This window comes from Festucalex cinctus, chromosome 20 (genome assembly GCF_051991245.1).
Source record: "Festucalex cinctus isolate MCC-2025b chromosome 20, RoL_Fcin_1.0, whole genome shotgun sequence".
NCBI lineage: Eukaryota > Metazoa > Chordata > Actinopteri > Syngnathiformes > Syngnathidae > Festucalex > Festucalex cinctus.
In genome coordinates, this window is record NC_135430.1 from 8,500,471 (window position 1) to 8,517,861 (window position 17,391).

General features: G+C 40.3%; 1 protein-coding gene across 8 annotated transcripts in view; it reads right to left on the minus strand.

Moving 5' to 3' along the window:
• Positions 1-30: 30 nt before the first annotated feature.
• smarcd3b (SWI/SNF related BAF chromatin remodeling complex subunit D3b) overlaps positions 31-17,391 on the minus strand; it is a 29,694-nt gene continuing 12,333 nt past the window's right edge. For 2 of the 8 annotated variants that reach the window (XM_077509272.1, XM_077509268.1), the window contains exons 2-14: positions 15,031-15,242; positions 13,193-13,282; positions 12,225-12,267; positions 10,608-10,730; positions 10,393-10,518; positions 10,188-10,283; positions 8,996-9,097; positions 8,729-8,890; positions 7,582-7,679; positions 7,204-7,342; positions 7,018-7,140; positions 5,457-5,558; positions 31-4,251 (exon numbers count right to left, since the gene is read on the minus strand). In XM_077509272.1, the coding sequence (XP_077365398.1) occupies positions 4,198-4,251; positions 5,457-5,558; positions 7,018-7,140; positions 7,204-7,342; positions 7,582-7,679; positions 8,729-8,890; positions 8,996-9,097; positions 10,188-10,283; positions 10,393-10,518; positions 10,608-10,730; positions 12,225-12,267; positions 13,193-13,282; positions 15,031-15,242 (1,470 nt within the window). In that variant the 3' untranslated portion in view covers positions 31-4,197. The remainder of the gene's footprint in view (positions 4,252-5,456; positions 5,559-7,017; positions 7,141-7,203; positions 7,343-7,581; positions 7,680-8,728; positions 8,891-8,995; positions 9,098-10,187; positions 10,284-10,392; positions 10,519-10,607; positions 10,731-12,224; positions 12,268-13,192; positions 13,283-15,030; positions 15,243-17,391) is intronic. The other 6 variants (XM_077509270.1, XM_077509271.1, XM_077509269.1 and 3 more) reach the window with 6 other exon arrangements.

Below are 17,391 nucleotides of genomic sequence, written 5' to 3' on the forward strand. Positions count from 1 at the left end.
GGACACAAAAGACACGTTGTGGCATTTACAAACTTTGGCAAGCGCTTCTTTATTTACATCCAGTCCGTCACACAAGGTCACAGCTGTTGTCCCTTTTGCTCCTCTTTTTTTTTTTCGTCTTTTTATGTCAAGTCATTTTTTATCTATTTTTTTAAGTGTTCAACACAAGTGAAGAGTAGCTTCGCTCGCTTGTAAATACAAAAAAAAAACATGCAGGGAGCGAGTGGACACGTTTGAGAAGTTTTCATCAGGAGCCGCTGCGAGACGCCTCCACACCACACGAGGGCGCTCATCAATCAGCAGCTGTATGACTGTACCAGAAAAGAAAAAGAGCTACAAGACAACTATTTTTTTTTTTTTTTTTTTTTTTAATGCTCATTAAGTAAGAAAAACGCAGCTAGACTGCTTTGCTGGTAGCTCATTTGATTATTTTTGGCAAAAAAAACTTACAGAAGGCTTTTTTTTTTTTTTTTTTTTTTTTAAGAATTGTGAGGGTCACACTGAAAAGAAGAAATTATGATGCCAACCGAATAACGTTCGATTTTGCTAAAAAATAAAATAAAAATAATAATAAAAAAATAAAATAAAAAATAAAAAAAATAAAAAAAGGAAAATAAGGCTATAGTTTGACAGGAACAAAGATGTATTTTGCAATTAAAATGTTTTATTCTTCCAAGAGTGATTTTTTTTTTCCAAGATAAAGTTTATTTTCAAGAAGAAAAGTTTATCTGACGAGCATAAAGTAGTTGTTCTCAATGTTAAATATTTACCATAAAAATGCAATCTTAGGAGAATAAAGTTATTCTATTTCTTTTATTTTTTTAAGAAAACCTTATTTTTTCCAAGAAAACAAATTTGAAAAAAAAGGCAATCTTTCCCCCAGAAACAAACATGATTTTAATCATAGAAAAATGCTAAAATACATTATTTTAAAAGCAGCCTTTATTCTTTGAATGTTTTCCTAGCAAAAACAAACAAACAACAACACGACTTTAGTTTCATGTAAAATATGAAGTACAACACAATTCTTGTAAAATTAGATTATTGAAGACTTTTTATCCTTCAGAAAAATCACAACTTTGTAACATTCTCGTATGATTACAACTTTTATTGAAAAGATATACATTAAAATCATAAGATCAGGCTTTTTTTTTTAAATACAATTTTTGGAAAAATGAAGACTATTCCTGTATTATTCACGTTCACGGTATGTTTTTTTTTAAAGGTAATAATCCAATTTTGTTCTAATCTGGCTTTATTCTTGCAAGATTACGACTTTCTTCTTGAAAATTTCACCTTCACTCTTGTAAGATTACACTTTATTCCATAAAAGACAATTTCATTCCCGAAAGAATTTAAATATGATTTTAGTCCATTTTTTTTGAGAAATACAATTTTACACAATTCCAGTCGTGTTCAAGAAAAGTACAACTTTATTCTAAGAAAAAAACAAAAAACAAACAAACCACAATTTCCTCGTTCGAGCGTGACCCTCAGTACATGTGGAGCAACATGCTGTCTTGCATGTACCGTACGTGTATTTACAGATCGTGTTTTTTCTGGACGGAAGCATGCATAGGCCGAGGTGAAGGAAGCGTGTGCGTGAAGTGTGAATTGTGTGTCGCCTGCGATACGCACAATGACGTGGAGGCGGACAAATTTACAGCACAGTGCAAAAACAAACAAAAAAATAAAACAAAATAATAAAAAAAAAAAAGGCCAACACTAAACCTCCGTGAGGCACAAAAACATACAAGTCAAGTGTCATCTTTCTTTACAAAAAAAAAAAAAACGCAATATGAATTGAGCGCCGCCCACCATTTGATGTCTTGACACGAATGACGACAACCCACAAAAGATATTTACATTCACATCTCTTGATCATGACAAATACGCATACACAAAACTGGGCTTGCCATCTGGCTACATGTTAGCATATCGACTGTTAGCATGTTCTCCTTGGAAATACAGTGGTGCCTCCAGACTTGTCAGTTTTTGAGCACGACGACTGAACTCAATCCAGCTGCCGGTTTATTGCCACTCCCAGCTGAAGTTTAGTCCGAAAAGCAAAGCGAAAACACGACAATTTGTGTATTTCAACTGAGCAAACGTTGTCTCTACCGCTTCGCTTAATGCTAACAAACGGTTCGCATCGCTAGTTGCCGTTTTAGAAGCAACAAATCTTTTGAACACAAACGGTAGAGTAATCCATGTAGACAGACAAAATCGCAATACTGGCATTTATTCTGGAAAAAAAACAACATATTACAGCAGTTTACTGAGTCACAGTAGTAGCACTACTTGGATGATTGCGATCTCAAGGCACCACTGTAGCACGCGACTACACAGCAAAGTGTACCTGTTAGCGTAGCAACTGTTAGCATCTCATCCGTTCTCATTGGAAACAGAAAAGAAAATCTTGTTTTGTTGACACTTTTGAGGGACGCGACAGCAAGCCGATCGACGCGCTCGTCACTTGCGATCCGTCGACGGGGGGATCAATACGGCGACAGATTTGCATAACACGGACGCGGGCGCGACTTCACCTTGGCGGCAAAAATATTCAACGTGACACTTTGGAAGTCTTCTGATTGGTTTCAGAAGGAAAGAAAAAAAAAATCGAATTTGAGTGTGATAGCTGCATCTAGTGACTTTTGCTGGTGGGATTAGGACTTCTCACACACACACGGAAGCATATTACTGCCACATCAGAAAAACAAACTGAATATGTCATTATAATGTGGTGAATCTCACGATTTCATGCGATAACGTTCACGTTAAGACGCGATAAATGTCATTTGTTATAAAGTTTCACGTTTTTGACGTGAACATTTTCACATTAGGAAGCAAAAAATGTGATGTGACCACATGATGATCGTTTTCACGTTTTAACGTGATTCTGTAAGTTTGCACATTATAACGTGAACATTTCCCCATTTTTTTTTTTTTTTTTAACATGAAATGTTTTACGTTTGAAGGTTCTAAAGTTTGACTTCCACATTCAGCCAACCAAGACGAAGCGATTCCGTTTGGTTCAGGTGAGTGGTGGACCACTTTTGCTGTCTTTTAACCTTATATTATTATATTGACTGATCTGCAAGGCCCACAGAATATTGTGTAATATTGCTATAAAAACATGGAACCAACCAAAAGAAAGATTAGAGTCTCTTCTTTCATCAGGAAAAAAAATCCCTATATTTCTATCAGCTTCCGTTTCGCCACAATTAGAATATAGCTAAATTTCATCAATATTCATAAACCTGTTGAAAACACTGGGGAAAAGAGGCTGTTGCAACATGCCCCTGATTGATCTCTTATACTCTGCTGCCACCTGCTGGTCATTTTTGTAATAACTACCCTTCAGCTCAGAAGCTGCATCAAAGCCTTCTGTATGCTTTAGTATTTAAAAAACAAACCAAAAAAAAAACGTAAAAATAGTTTTTTGGGGCCATGGCAATATTTAAAATATAATGTTTTTATACGTTTTTGGGAGCAAATGTGTTCAGTTAGAAGAAAAAAAAAAAGAGAGAGAGAGAGAGAGAGAGAGAGAAATAATTTCAGATTGGAAAAGAAGCAATTTCTTAGTTAATTGTTTTGCACAATGTGGAAGTGAAACTTAGAACATTAAAAAATGAAATTTTGCATTAAAAAAATGAAATTTATCATCAAGCTTTTTTTTTTTTTTTTTTAAATGAGCTTCCATACAGCCACACTTGTACCCTTCGATTTGAATACCGGCGCAAAAGCTCCCGTTTTGGGTGATTTTTCCTTTTGATGAGTTTCATTCTTCATGTGACAAAAAAACCTCGTTGCTCGTTTTTACGTCCGCCAAGGACACTTTGCTCTCAGCGAAAATGACTCAACAGAGATCCGCTTTTTGTTTTTTGGTGTGAACATTATATGAATTTGTGGCAAAATATGCAACACTGGCCGGGCCACTTGATTAGGTACCTTCACAAAGACAAACACATACAAACGAGGACGCATCAGACCGAAAGCCATTCCTAATCTTTTGGTTATTTAGCTACGCGACATTGGGACAAAATATTAGCCAGTCAGTCATGATTCAGTGCTGGTGTACCTAATGTTCTGACCTTGGCCTTGGCAGATGTCTTGGCCGGACGAGAACAACGCGGACACACGACGAACGGGCGTCAAGCCACACACACTTAAGGACAAAAAGACGCGTGAGTCGGTTTAGGTGTTGCGGAGCGCCAAGGCCTGCTCCAGCTCCTGCCGCCTCTGCTGGATCTGCAAGCACATCCGACACGCATGCAATCAGACACGCTCATCATCACAACAACGAGGCACTTTTTGGTTTGTGAAAACATCAAAGACATATATATATATATATATATATATATATATATATATATATAATTTACAATATATTTTATTGAATATTTTTTTTAAAAAACAACAACAACAGAGGAGGAAGTTTGCTGGCCGGAAAAATAAGAAGAATACAAAAAAAAAATTGCACCTAAAAACATCAAAGCAACAGTGAGGTATGCACACTTAAAATTGTAACTACCGATACCACTATTACTTTTGAGATATAAAATCCCCCGACCCCTAAATTTTTTTTAAAAAGATATCATACATATCCCATTTTCCATTTTCCTTAAAATTGCAAGACATTAATGGTACTTTTCTTTTCTGATATTGATCTATTTGCTAGTTCCTGCAAAATGGCCACAAGAAGGCAGCCACAGTCACAAGCACTGTCATAATTTAAAAAGTACAATATTTTATACATAAATTATGAAAATAAATAAAAAATCTCATTAGAGGTTTGATCATCTGAAAGTTGAAGAAAATAATAAAATAAAATAAATAAAAAAATCCCCCCCAAAATGTAAAGGGATACATCACTTATTTAGCCCATTATAGCAATAAAAAGCTACTATTTTGTCTATAATTAATTTTATACTTTCATTATTTTTCACGAACAAATAGTACCTTTGAAAACACATTTTGCAACTTGCTGTCGACTGAAAATGACATCACAAGGGCTCAGGTAACCAATCACAGCTCACCTGTTTTCTAGGTTTGGTCATGTGACATTCACAATCTGAGCTGTGATTGGTTACCTGAGCCTTGTGATGTCATTTTCAGTCGACAGCAAGTTGCAAAATGTGTTTTTAAAGGTACTAATTGGACATGAAAAATAATGAAAATATCAAATTCATGTTTGACTAACAAAAATGGCTAAATAGGTAAAGTCTCCCTTTAATGATTTTCAAAAATTATTTTAAACATTAAAATAAAAATAAAAGTGAGGCAGATGTTTGCTCACCATAAAGTTGGAAATTGGAAAAAAACTATATATATATAAAGTTCTTATTAGCTTGTTATGAATGTTTTATTCACACAAGCTAGGATGTCATGTCACGTATAATGTAAATATGATCAGCATCAAAATAGACAGACTCAAGCAAAGACTTGGTGCGTACCTTACAGTAGAAGTATCGGCTGACGGCCTCCTGGGACCAGGGCTCGTGGTAGAAGGACGCCCGACGCTCCTCCTCGGGGTTCCCCACCACGTCCGTCATCAGCTGTCACACGACAACACAAGATGACACGAGACATTTCCAAAAAATTGAACGTTAAACTGCCAGATGAAGAGCTTTCCTAATATTTTGGCTGTTGAGCTACACCACATCAGGGCAAAACATTAGCGAGTGATTCCATACTGGTGTACCTAATGTTCTGACCTGGACCCATTGCATTGACTTAGGGCAGCGGGCAGCAAATTTAAGAGCCATTTTAGGCCAAATAAATAACAAAAAATATGTCTGGAGCCGCAAAACAGAACACAAAAATGTGCAGAATCCAATTCTTTTTCTCCTATATTTTTTGTAATTTTTCATACATTTTTTTTTTTTTTTTTTTTTAGATTTTTCTGCCTTTCTCTTAAATTTCGACATTTTCGGGAAATTCATGGATATTTGGAAATTTTCTGCCTCTCTTCTTCCTTGTTTTTTGGACGTTATGGATATATTTTTTTTAATTTTCTGTCTTTTTTTCCCTATCAATTTTCTGACATTTTTGACATACATTTTTTTTTTTTAGATTTTTATACCTTTTTCTCTTAAATTTCGACATTTTTGGGAAATTCATGGATATTTGGATTTTTTTTGCCTCTCTTCTTCCTTTTTGTTTTTTTGACAGTATGTTTTGACAGCTATTTTTTGAAAATTTTCTGCCTTTTTTTTGTTGCTATCATGACATTTTGGACAATTTTGTCAGCATATTATGGTAATTTTCAGGATTTCTTCTTTTATTTTTGAACATGGTTACTTTTTAAATTTTTCTGCCTTTTGTCTTCAATTCCCTGATATTTTTTGGCAATTTCATGGACATTTTATGGTAATTTTCTGTTTTTTCTCTTCCTTTTTGGATGTAGAATGCTCACTTTTTTACCTTTCATCTCTTTTTTTTCCTGACAAACTTACAAATTTGGACTCTGACATATTTTAAAAGGGATACTTTACTTTACCTTTGCCATTTTTGGCAGTCAAATGTTAATATTTTGCCTATAATAAATGTGATATTTTCATTATTTTTCATGCACAATTAGTACCTTTAAAAGCACATTTTGCAACTTGCTGTCGACTGAAAATGACATCACAAGGGCTCAGGTAACCAATCACAGATCATCTTGTGAATGTCACATGACCCAACCTAGAAAACAGGTGAGCTGAGATTGGTCGTTACCTGAGCACTGAGCACATGTGATGTAATTTTCAGTCGACAACAAGTGGCAAAATTGTTTTTTCAAAGTATGAATTTAATTATTCATTTTTTTATTTAATTAGAAATTCATTTAAATAACATTTTATCTAAATAAAATAAAAATAAATATGTAAAAAAATATTGAATTAATTTCTATGTTTTTTTCGAACTCTATAGGGAGTCACTGGAGAGGGACTAAAGAGCCACATGTGGCTCGCAGATTCTTGTCTCAACGGGACTTTTCAAGACTGCGTGAGTAAAAATAGTCCAAAGGGGAACCTTGAGGTCTCTGCTCTGGGACTTGAGCCAGTCCTGGATGTATCCTTTCGGATCCCGCGAGAAACTCAGCATGAAGTCCCTCTGGATCTTCAGCTGGTTGATGGACTCGATGGTCTCGTGGATCTTGAGAGAGAAAACAAAAGTCACGTTAGTCCTTCTGTCCGTCCTTGACGACGAGCGTCCCGCCACCTTGTTGTCCAGCGTGGCGATTTCCTGCTGGTTGGCGGTGGACAGCAGAAAGCTGCTCATCTGGCTCTTCAGCGGGTCCTCCACCTCCACGTCGATGTCATAGCACGCCGTCTTCTTCTGGTCGTTGGGGTCCACGCTGCACAAAAACACATCGTACGCGCCTTCAAACACGTTTTTTTTTTTTTATTGCGTAATGAAACAATAAATCAAGGGTGTGGAGTTCTGCAGGGAACCCAATTTGGCAGTCTACAGGTTTACATTTTTTGTTGTTATTATTTGCCACATCAACTGCATTCTCATTTCTTCAGGCCTTTCTTTCTTCCTTAGCGGATTGGCCCCATCCCAAGTGAAGTCGTGAACAGGTGAGCCGTGTACCTGATGACGTGGTTGATGACAATGGGGTCGGGGGGCAGCAGCAGGTTGGTGAGGCGCTGGGGGATCTCGGAAAACTTCAGCCGGGGGCAGTCGAAGATCTGAAATCAGGCAAAGTTGACGTAACTCATTTGCTCCCAGAAACATGGAAATACGTTCTATTTTAAACGTTTTAAGTGTCCCAAAGACGTATTTATAAGTTTTTTTGGTTGTTGTTTTTTTTTTATACTAGAGCAGGGCTGGGCAATCTTGGTCCTTGAGGACCGGAGTCCTGCAGGTTTTGGATGTTTACTTTCTCCAACACAGCTGATATACATGATCAGCTCATCAGCAAACTCTGCATAAGCCTGATAACGATCCTGTTGATTGGAATCAGCTTGTGTTGCAAGAGGGAAACCTCTAAAACCTGCAGGACTTCAGCCCTCAAGGCTAGAGCATACAGAAGGCTTTGATGCAGCCTCTCAACTGCAAAGAAGGGTTGAAAAAATGGTAGTTATTTCACAAACGAGTGCCAACCAATGCCATTTTGAAAAAAAGCTCAATTACTCACAATTCTAAATAGATTTGTGAATAATGATGAAACTTAGCTATATTATAATGCTAATTGCTGCAAAACAGAAACGAAAAAAAAGGCCAGCGGGTGGCAGCAAAGTATAAGAGATCAGCCAGGGCCATGTTGCAACAAGCTCTTTTTGTCAGCGTTTTCACCAGGAATGTGAATATTGACGAAACTTAGCTATATTTTAACGCTAATTGCTGCAAAACAGAAACACATAGAAATATACTTTTTTACTGATGAAAGAAGAGACTTTAACCTTTCTTTTGGTAGGTTGCATGTTTTTATGGCAATAGAACACAATATTCTGTGGGCCTTGCAAACTCAATCAAAATCTAGTAAAACAGCCGGGAATGAAGGGTATTGGTTGTGTGAAAATGGCTGCCAGTCATTGGCAGGCTGTCCAATATTAAGGGCACCCCCATAATGTCATTGCTGCAAGATACGAGTGATAAAGAAACCTATTTTTCATTTTTCTCTGAAAAGCACAAACGCAAAAAATACATTTGATTTGCGGCTCCTGGAACGGATTAAAACCCTTTGCATTCATTTCGATATTGAAAATGGGATTTGAAATGTGAGCGTGCGCGTTACCTGCTGGAAGTACTTGTCACAGTTGATGTACTCCTTGTCATGGGAGTCCTGCAGCTTGTTGGTCTTGACGTACTGCCACAGCGCCTGGATGATGCAAGAGCGCGTCTGCGTGTGGATGCCCAGCAGGCGCGCCAAACGGGGGTCCAATTTGAACTGGGGTGGCTGCGCGCAAAAAAAAAAAAAAAAAAAAAGTGTGAGACCCCACCGCTTGTTAACATGCAAGTTCCTCTATTGCGCATACACCACGCCACGCGAGCTCTTCCTCACCTGGTAGTCGAGCATAAGCAGCAGCGTGCAGCGCACGCTCACATCTCCTGGACGCTTGACCTGGAAGCCGTCAGTCTCCTGCGTGGTGGCCGTGCGGTGCCACTGAAAAACAACATACTTACACCTTCTTGTCGGGCTCCCCCTTGTGACACTTGACGTCATAACAAGTAATTCAACTTTTCTCAAGTTTACAAATGCACACACACACCAAAAAAGAGGAATTGCTTGGAAAAAAACATAGTATATTATAGTTTAATTTTACACTGACAAAATACCCCCAAAATTAAATGTGATAATCTAAAAAAAAACAAAAAACAAATGCTACCATTGTGATAGACAGTAGTCTTTTTACAGGTAATAAATCCACGATTATCTACGATAAAACTAATCATAAAATAATAAATAAAAATAAAACAGTAATAAAATAAATAAATATAAATAAATAAATAAATAAATATAAATATAATATAAATGCATAGTTTAATATATATATATATATATATATATATATATATATATATATATATATATACACAATAAACTAAGCTCATCAGTCTTCTTCACCTGAAGACTTCCATCCATTTCAACACCACCATTATGAGGCGCTCCCTCTAGTGGCCTGTCATAATGGCTGTATATTAACTATAAGTATCGCGATACTTGCGTAGGCGTATCGATAATCTATCGGGAGACAAAGTATCACGATTTATCACGATATCGATGTATCGTCACACTCCTACTTTATATAAAATATATTATTAAATAGTAATGAGTGGAATTTGCCAGCTTTGAGGTTTAAAATGTCATATCGAGAAAATACATTTCAATAATAAAGAGTATGAAAAGTATATAAATAAATATAATTTCGTTTAAACTTCGTCCTCAGAAACGGGCCGACCTTAAGTCCTTTTCACTCTTGCTTTTTTGATTGGATTAACTTTGAAGGACGGCTAATGCTAACGTTCGTCTTGAACAAGCGCTTGGAATGCTGCCCACAGAACGCCCACACAAAAAGAGTCCGCTTGTTTTTTGGCGTTTAAAAGATTAGTTAGTGATTTTGCCCATCAGACAGAAAACCTTAGCAGCAGTCGGCTTTCTGCCATGTGAATTTGGAGGCTACCAATGTGATAACTGTCTGAACATATGTCAACATTCTCAAACAGAAATGTTTTGACATCTTCTGGTAACAAACCTCCACCAGGTGGTTGTCGGGTCCGTAGAGGTCTTTGTCCAGTTCGATCACCAGACTCTTGAAAAACGAGGAGAACTTCTTCTTCTGCTTGCCCGGCTAAACAACAACAACAAAACAATTCATATTTTTTTCACTCCTTTTCACAATAATGACAGAAAACGTGCGAGGAGCACCAGCTTCCGTGAGTTTTTGCGGCCTCACTCACGTCATCCAGCAGTTTCCCCTCCACCCGCAGCTCCCACGACGCGATGCTGCCGTCCGAGTCGTCGGCGTCGGGCCGCGCCGGGTTGAAGGTGTTGGAGATGTAGAGCCTCAGCTTACGCTTCTGCTGCTGACGGCCGTGCGGGCCACACGGGGGGGGGGGGCTGTTAATCACTCCTTCGACCCACCGACGCGCAGCCGATTTTTGCCGCTTTTTACCTTCATGGGCCTCTTGAGCGCCTCCTGGATGTCAACGCGCTTACGCATGATGGTCTGGTCCAGCTTGCGCTCGAAGGCCAGTAGGTCCATGTAGGCCTGAGACTCGGGGACCAGCTCGCGGATCTGAAGACGACATCCAAAAAAGGTATCACAAAAACAGCATCTGCCTTAACATTCAATCCCAAAAACGTGTAAAAACGTTTTTTATGTTTTGATGCAGCTTCTGACATGAAGAGGTGGCTTAAATAAATAGCAGTTGTTTATTTAAAAAAAAAAAAAAACGGCCAGCAGGTGGCAGCAGAGTATAAGAGATCAGCCAGGGCCATGTTGCAACAAGCTCTTTTTGTCAGTGGTTTCACCAGGAATGTGAATATTGACGAAACCTATCTATATTCGAATGCTAATTGCTGCAAAATGGCAACAGATACAAATGTACTTTTTCTCCTGATGACAGAAGAGACGCTAATGTTTTTTTGGTTGGTTCCATTCCATGTTTTTATAGCAATAGAACATAATATTCTGTGGGCCTTTCAAAATCAGTCAAAATCCAGTAAAACAGCCGGGAGCAAAGGGGGTTGCTTCAGTCAAAATGGCTGCGAGTGAATGGATTAATCATTCAAAAATATCTTGAGTGATATCAGTATTGGTATAGATAATGCTATCAATATTGGTATGTGCATCAATATCTATATTTGTGATACAGGTGTATCACATTGCTAAATAATATATATATATATATATATATATATATATATATATATATATATATATATATATATATATATATATATATATATATATATATATATATATATATATATATATATATATATATCAACAATCGACACAAATACGCAGTGGACATGAATCATGGTTGAAATTCAACAAGAAGTAAGCCATTTTGGTTTCAAGCAGCCATTTCTGGTCAATTTTGTGAAAAAGGGGCGAATAAAATTATATATATAAAAAAATCATTTAAAAGAAAATCAGGCTTGGACAACAAAACAAGATCCATGAAAAAGTCCCAAAGAGACTGAAATTAAACAGGAAGTCAGCCATTTTGATTTCAAGAAGGTGAATTTCATGAAAAGGATGCGTCTGCAAAATGACAAACAGGACTAAATGAATGAATAAATGCATAATTATAATTTTTAAAAAAATCAGGTGTGACACAAAACACAATGGAAATGTCTATCGTAAAAGAACAGTGAATAGTCACAAGAAGCCACGATAGAAATTGGACAGGAAGTCGGCCATTTTGATTTGAAGCCACCATTGTGCAATTTTTCCAAATAGATTGGATCAGATGGTTTGGGTCCATTACGCAAACCATCCTGGGAGGGAATTGATCAGAATTGAGAGCACATTTGAATATTGATGAGAGGTCTTGAAAGCATCGGAAGGTTTTGTGCTCACACAAACACACCTGCAGGTTGTCGTCCGTCCTCTAAATGGCCGTCTTCATTGCCCCCCCCCCCCCCCCCCCCCTCCCTGACCCATGCGAACACCTCCACCACCTTCACGCATCTCCCGTACAACCGCCTCCCAATAAAGAATGACGCCGCCCTCGCCGGGATCTTTCGATCGCACCCAAAAAGAAAAAGAATGCAGCCTTACCCTTTGCGGGAGAATCTTGTCGGCCATCTTCCTCCTCTTTGCGCTGGAGAGAGGGAGAGAAAGAGGAGGAAAAAAGGGGAGCATGTTACTATGGTGACTGATAGCCGAGTGGCCGGGCCATCTGCTAAAATGCTGGGCCGCATCCAGCACCACAGCTGTGTGTGCGCATGTGTGTGCTCCGCTCTCCCAAATAAAGGCAGCGGTCCACCTGGGAAGATAACAAACGCCTTCGAGAGAGGAAAAAAAAAAGAAAAAAGGTCTCCATTCAGGGACGTGCGATGTCTACGGGGCAAAGTAGGCGTGTTGACGCAAACTTTAACATTTGGACCATCTCGATAAGGACATGATGCATCTTTTCTTTCAAGCAATAAATCACATCACAATGTGAGAAATGTGCACTAGAAATATATGTGTACATATTCATTCCTCATTTCTATATGACGAATGTGTTGAATTCATGCAGGCAGTTTCCAAACTGTCTCGAAAGCCGGTAAATTGGGTTAGATTCATCTCTTTCGTGTTGTTGTTGACGTTAAAGAAATTTTCGTCGCTAAGAGTGAAATCTTAATTAGATGGGATTTAGTAAGCGTTTCAGCATTTTTGTTAGCAGTCGTTAGGGGAATCCATTAGAGTGGCCGGGTGGGAGGTGCCTGGAAGAAAAGCTCAAACGGCTTTCGGTCAAACATGCCAAAATGGTGGAACAAGATGGCCGATTAAGGGTGTGGCCATGGGCCGAAAAAAACAAAAAACATCCAAAAGACATTTGAGCATTTCAAAAATTGTCTTGGACTTGAAATCCTTTCCCATCATGCCATGCTCCGAGTCCAAAGCATGCACCGCTACAGCGACCGTCCCGTCATTCTGGGGGGAGGGAGGAAGGGAGGTTTGTGCTGGTTTCTGGGGTTGTGAGGTTGAGGGGGGGTTTCCCCAAAGGGGCATGCAGCGAGCACATCTTTCAGGGCTCCTACTTGGATCCGAGCGCGGGATCTGATTGGGGCTCTCGCATGTCCACGGGCCTGGCCGCCATCTCGCCGCCTCCCGGGAATCCCAGCGGCTTCCTGGGGAGCGGTTCAGCCGTTAGACAAAACTCGTTGTGGAACGTGGAAATAATTCAACAAAAAGGAATTTCAAAGTTGCCCACTTTTTAAAAAAAAGTTACAATTAACTATTACTAATTTGTAGAGGGAAGATGTTGAAAGTCTTGCTGTGGACCAAGGATGGCGGCAAAGCACTATTTTGGTCTAAATGAAACTCCCCAACTCACTTTAATGCACGTCCTTGACACCAAGATGGCTGCAAAGCACAATTTCTGACTAAATGAACATCCCCAACTCACTTAAACATCGTTTCTTGACATCAAAGAGCCAAAAAGATGGTGTCAAAGCACCACTTTAGTCTAAATGAAACTCCTCAACTGACTTCAACCAAGTTCTTTCACACCAAGAGGCCACAAGATGGCGGCAAAGCTCCAATCACACACGATAGTCCGATTAATCGGAACGATTTGGCCCACTTGGATTATTTTTTTAGTATTTTTTTTTTAACATCAACTCAAACGTCTCGATGACATGGTGAAGACGCAGGCGACGTTGCTCAGCTGCTGGGAATTTGGCCTTCCGCTTGTTTGCTAGAGGACGCCTCACAAAGTCACCTGGAGGTGAGGACGGCTGGACGGACGGACGGACTGGCTGATGTCTCAACCACCCACCGGAACCTCCCTAGAGAAGCTGGAGGATCCGGTCCAGTCCGGTCGGTCATTCGGTTGAACTGTGCGAGGACCAATGACGTTATCGATTCCGCGTCTGCCCACCATGAGGGCCGTGACGAGAAGAAGAAGAAGAAGAAGACGACACAAGTGGGGGCAAATTCAAATCATTTGATGGGCTTAGTCTGAATCACGCAGGGTGCACTTGAGTCACTACCGTCCCCCTTAATGGCTGGAGGGAGTCAGTGAACCAAATCATATGAGTGAGTCTGCTTATTCGGGTCAGCGACTCAAATCCTTTTGAGTTTTGGCTAACTCCAGTCAGTGATTCAAATTCTCCAAATTTGTGATGAAGTCAGTTACCGGTCTGCTCTGTTACCAATGAATCTACAGTCAGTGAAGCAACTCGTTTGAATCTGCAGTTTCTGGTGAGTCGATGTCGGCCATCTCGAGTCAGTGGATCAACCCGTTCGAATCTACAGTATTTCGAATGAGTCAGTCAATTTGGGCCAGAGAAGCAAATAATCTGAATATGCAGTGTTTTTTGTGAGCCTTCTCATGAGGGTCAATAAATGTGTCACAAAAACACCCAAATTGAGTCAGACAACTGATTCAACTGAATCATCTGTCTTCTTGTGAACCTACTGAAACGAATTTACCCGTCTGAAGTGATTTCAGTGAGTCCAAAAACTCAAGTCAGCGAAGCAAATAATGCGAGTGTGCATTGTGTCCAGGGAGTTGCCATTGAACAGAACCAAACGAGTCTGCTCTCTTGACTCGGCGAAACAAATCATCCGAATCCTTTGTGGATCTGGTGAAGTCTTTAAAGGTAATTGAGTCCGATTCAAAGCAATCATACGAGTCTACCATGTTTCCAGTGAATCTGCTAACTCAATTATGTTAATGAAAACACGTGAGTCGCTCATAACTCAAGTAAATTAATCACAAAATTGGAGTCTGCTGTGTTATTGGTACGTCAATTGAATCGGATCAGGTCAGTCTGCGGTGTTTCAGTCACTCTTTGATTCATCGTAATAGCGCGAGTCAGTGATTCATTTTTTTTTCTTGACTGTGGTGTTGCTCATTTGGGTTTGGACTCACTTCCTGGCCCGGTTCTGGACGGTCTGCTGCTGCTGCTGTTGCTGCTGCTGCTGTTGGACCTGCTGGGAGGGGGCGGGCCTCTTGCGGCCGGCCTCCATCACCGGGGAGGGCAGGCCGGGACGTGCCGCCGGGTTGCCTCCATATGGCGGGCCGGGGGGGCCCATCGGCGCTCCCTGGTGGGGCATCCTGGCCCCGGACGGCATGCCGGGACGCTGCGGAGGACACGCACCCGCACATCGTTAGGCCGAGTGTTCTGCATGTGAGAACCTTCTAGTTCTGTGTAAATGAGAGTGTTTCACATGGTATATGTGTGAGATCATTTTCAGGATTGTTTGAGTAAATCATTTGTCATTTGTGTGTACATGAGAGCAAATTGTGGTGCAACAAAATACAGAGCGCAGTTTTCTTTTGCTCCCCGGAAAAAGGGGGCTGCTGACGCCCGGCAACAACTGGCCGACGCTCACCTGCGCCTGTCACTCGCGTGGCAACAGCTGCGTGGGCGGGGGGGAGGCGCGCCACCCGAGAGCTCATGAGCTCTGTCCTACACTTTGCTTATCCGCACCCACAAAAAACATGGACCACAGCTACATTTTGAATGCAGAAAAGGGCGGTGAGCTGCAACACGTACTCATGCTTATCATGACAAGATGTATAAAAATGTCCCATGAAATGACCCAAAGTACCCATGAGCAAAATTCAACAGAAAGTTGGCCATTTTAGGCAAATTCCAGGGCCTTGATGGACTCTGGTTGAAGTTTAGGGGGGAAAAAAAGTCAGCCCCAAATAGATTGATCAGTTGATCTAAAAATTGGTAGACATGCTTATCATTTACCTTGCTCTTGCGAGATGAATTCTCGCAGGATCTGTGAGTTCACAAACTCCGGAGAATACATCTTGTACAGCTCCCGCAGATAACCGCGAATTGAGAAACACAGGCTTATCATGACAAGATGTAAAAAAATTTCACAAGTACCCATGAGCAAAATTCAACAGGAAGTCGTCCATTTTAGGCAAATTCCAGGGCCTTGATGGACTCCCCTGGAAGTTTTGAGAAAAAAAAAAAAAAAAGATAGCCCCCAAAACTAGTTTCATCAGCTGATCTAAAAATCGGTGGATATGCCGATCATAACATGAAGCATAAAAATGTCACAAAGATCCATTAGCTAAATTCCACAGGAAGTCGGCCATTTTAGGCAAATTCCAGGGCCTTGATGGACTCCGCTGGAAGTTTAGAGAAGAAAAAATAGCTCCCAAAACTAGTTTCATCAACTGATCTAAAAATCGGTGGACATGCCAATCATGACAAGACGCATAAAAATGCTACAAGGACCCATGAGCAAAATTCAACAGGAAGTCAGCCTTTGTGGGAATTCGCCCAAATGATAGCTGGGTGGCGCTAATTTGCCAAGCTTGTGCACCGACGTCACTGAATGTGGGCGGAGCATGGTGTCGAACTCTGATGATCATTTTGACAATCACAATTATGTTAGCAAAACTCGACTGGAGGAGAAAGTACAAAAGGCAACAAAGCCGTTCTATTGTGTTGAATTCGCTTGGGTTTGTTTTGTTCTCGTCTCAGGAAGTAACAATCAAATAAAAGATGAATGTGAAAACAGCGTTGGAAAAATGAAATTTCTTAGAAGTTCAGGGATGTAACGTGACATTTTGTAACCCTGAGAAGCTCAGCCCGGATGTTTGTTTTTTTTCCAGTCCTGTTTGTCAATTTCAAAGGCTGATGTGATCTTTAGACTGTCCACAAAGTCACGTGGCGAAAAACAAAGAGCGTCGGCAGACAACTAAAACGGGAAAGTGCCGAAAATACGAGCAAATGTGACTAAAAATGGCGTATTTGACAAGTCAAACGGCGTCGGGATGAAAAGGCGCCGACAAAAGACGTGCGAGTGTGTTTTGAAGCTCAAGCTGCGTTGATCATAAGAAGGATGAGCAGGCGCTGCTGTCACTCTTGTTTGGCGGGTGGGGGGGTGAGGATGTGCGCGGGGGTCAGCGAGGAAGTGGAAGACGATCAAACAACATATGGTCGGGGGGGGGGGACTGCGCGCCTTGACGAGGCCTCCTTCTTGCTCTTTTGTCTCAACCCTTCGTGTAGAAACAGCCGCGACGTCGTGACGGCATTTGACGAGGTTGATTTCCTCAGACGAGTCCTGAAGGACTTTCAAGCAGTCGGCAATCAGCCAATCAGATCCGCTATGTGGTCGACATGTGAGACCAGTGTTAGTGTTGGCATGTGTGCGTGTAGTTGGGGGGAGGGGCGCTCTTAGGAGTCCAAACATTGAGGTTAACTTAGGCTATGCCTGAACAATTCATTAAATTGATAAAACATCGCAATGTAGAAGAAATAAA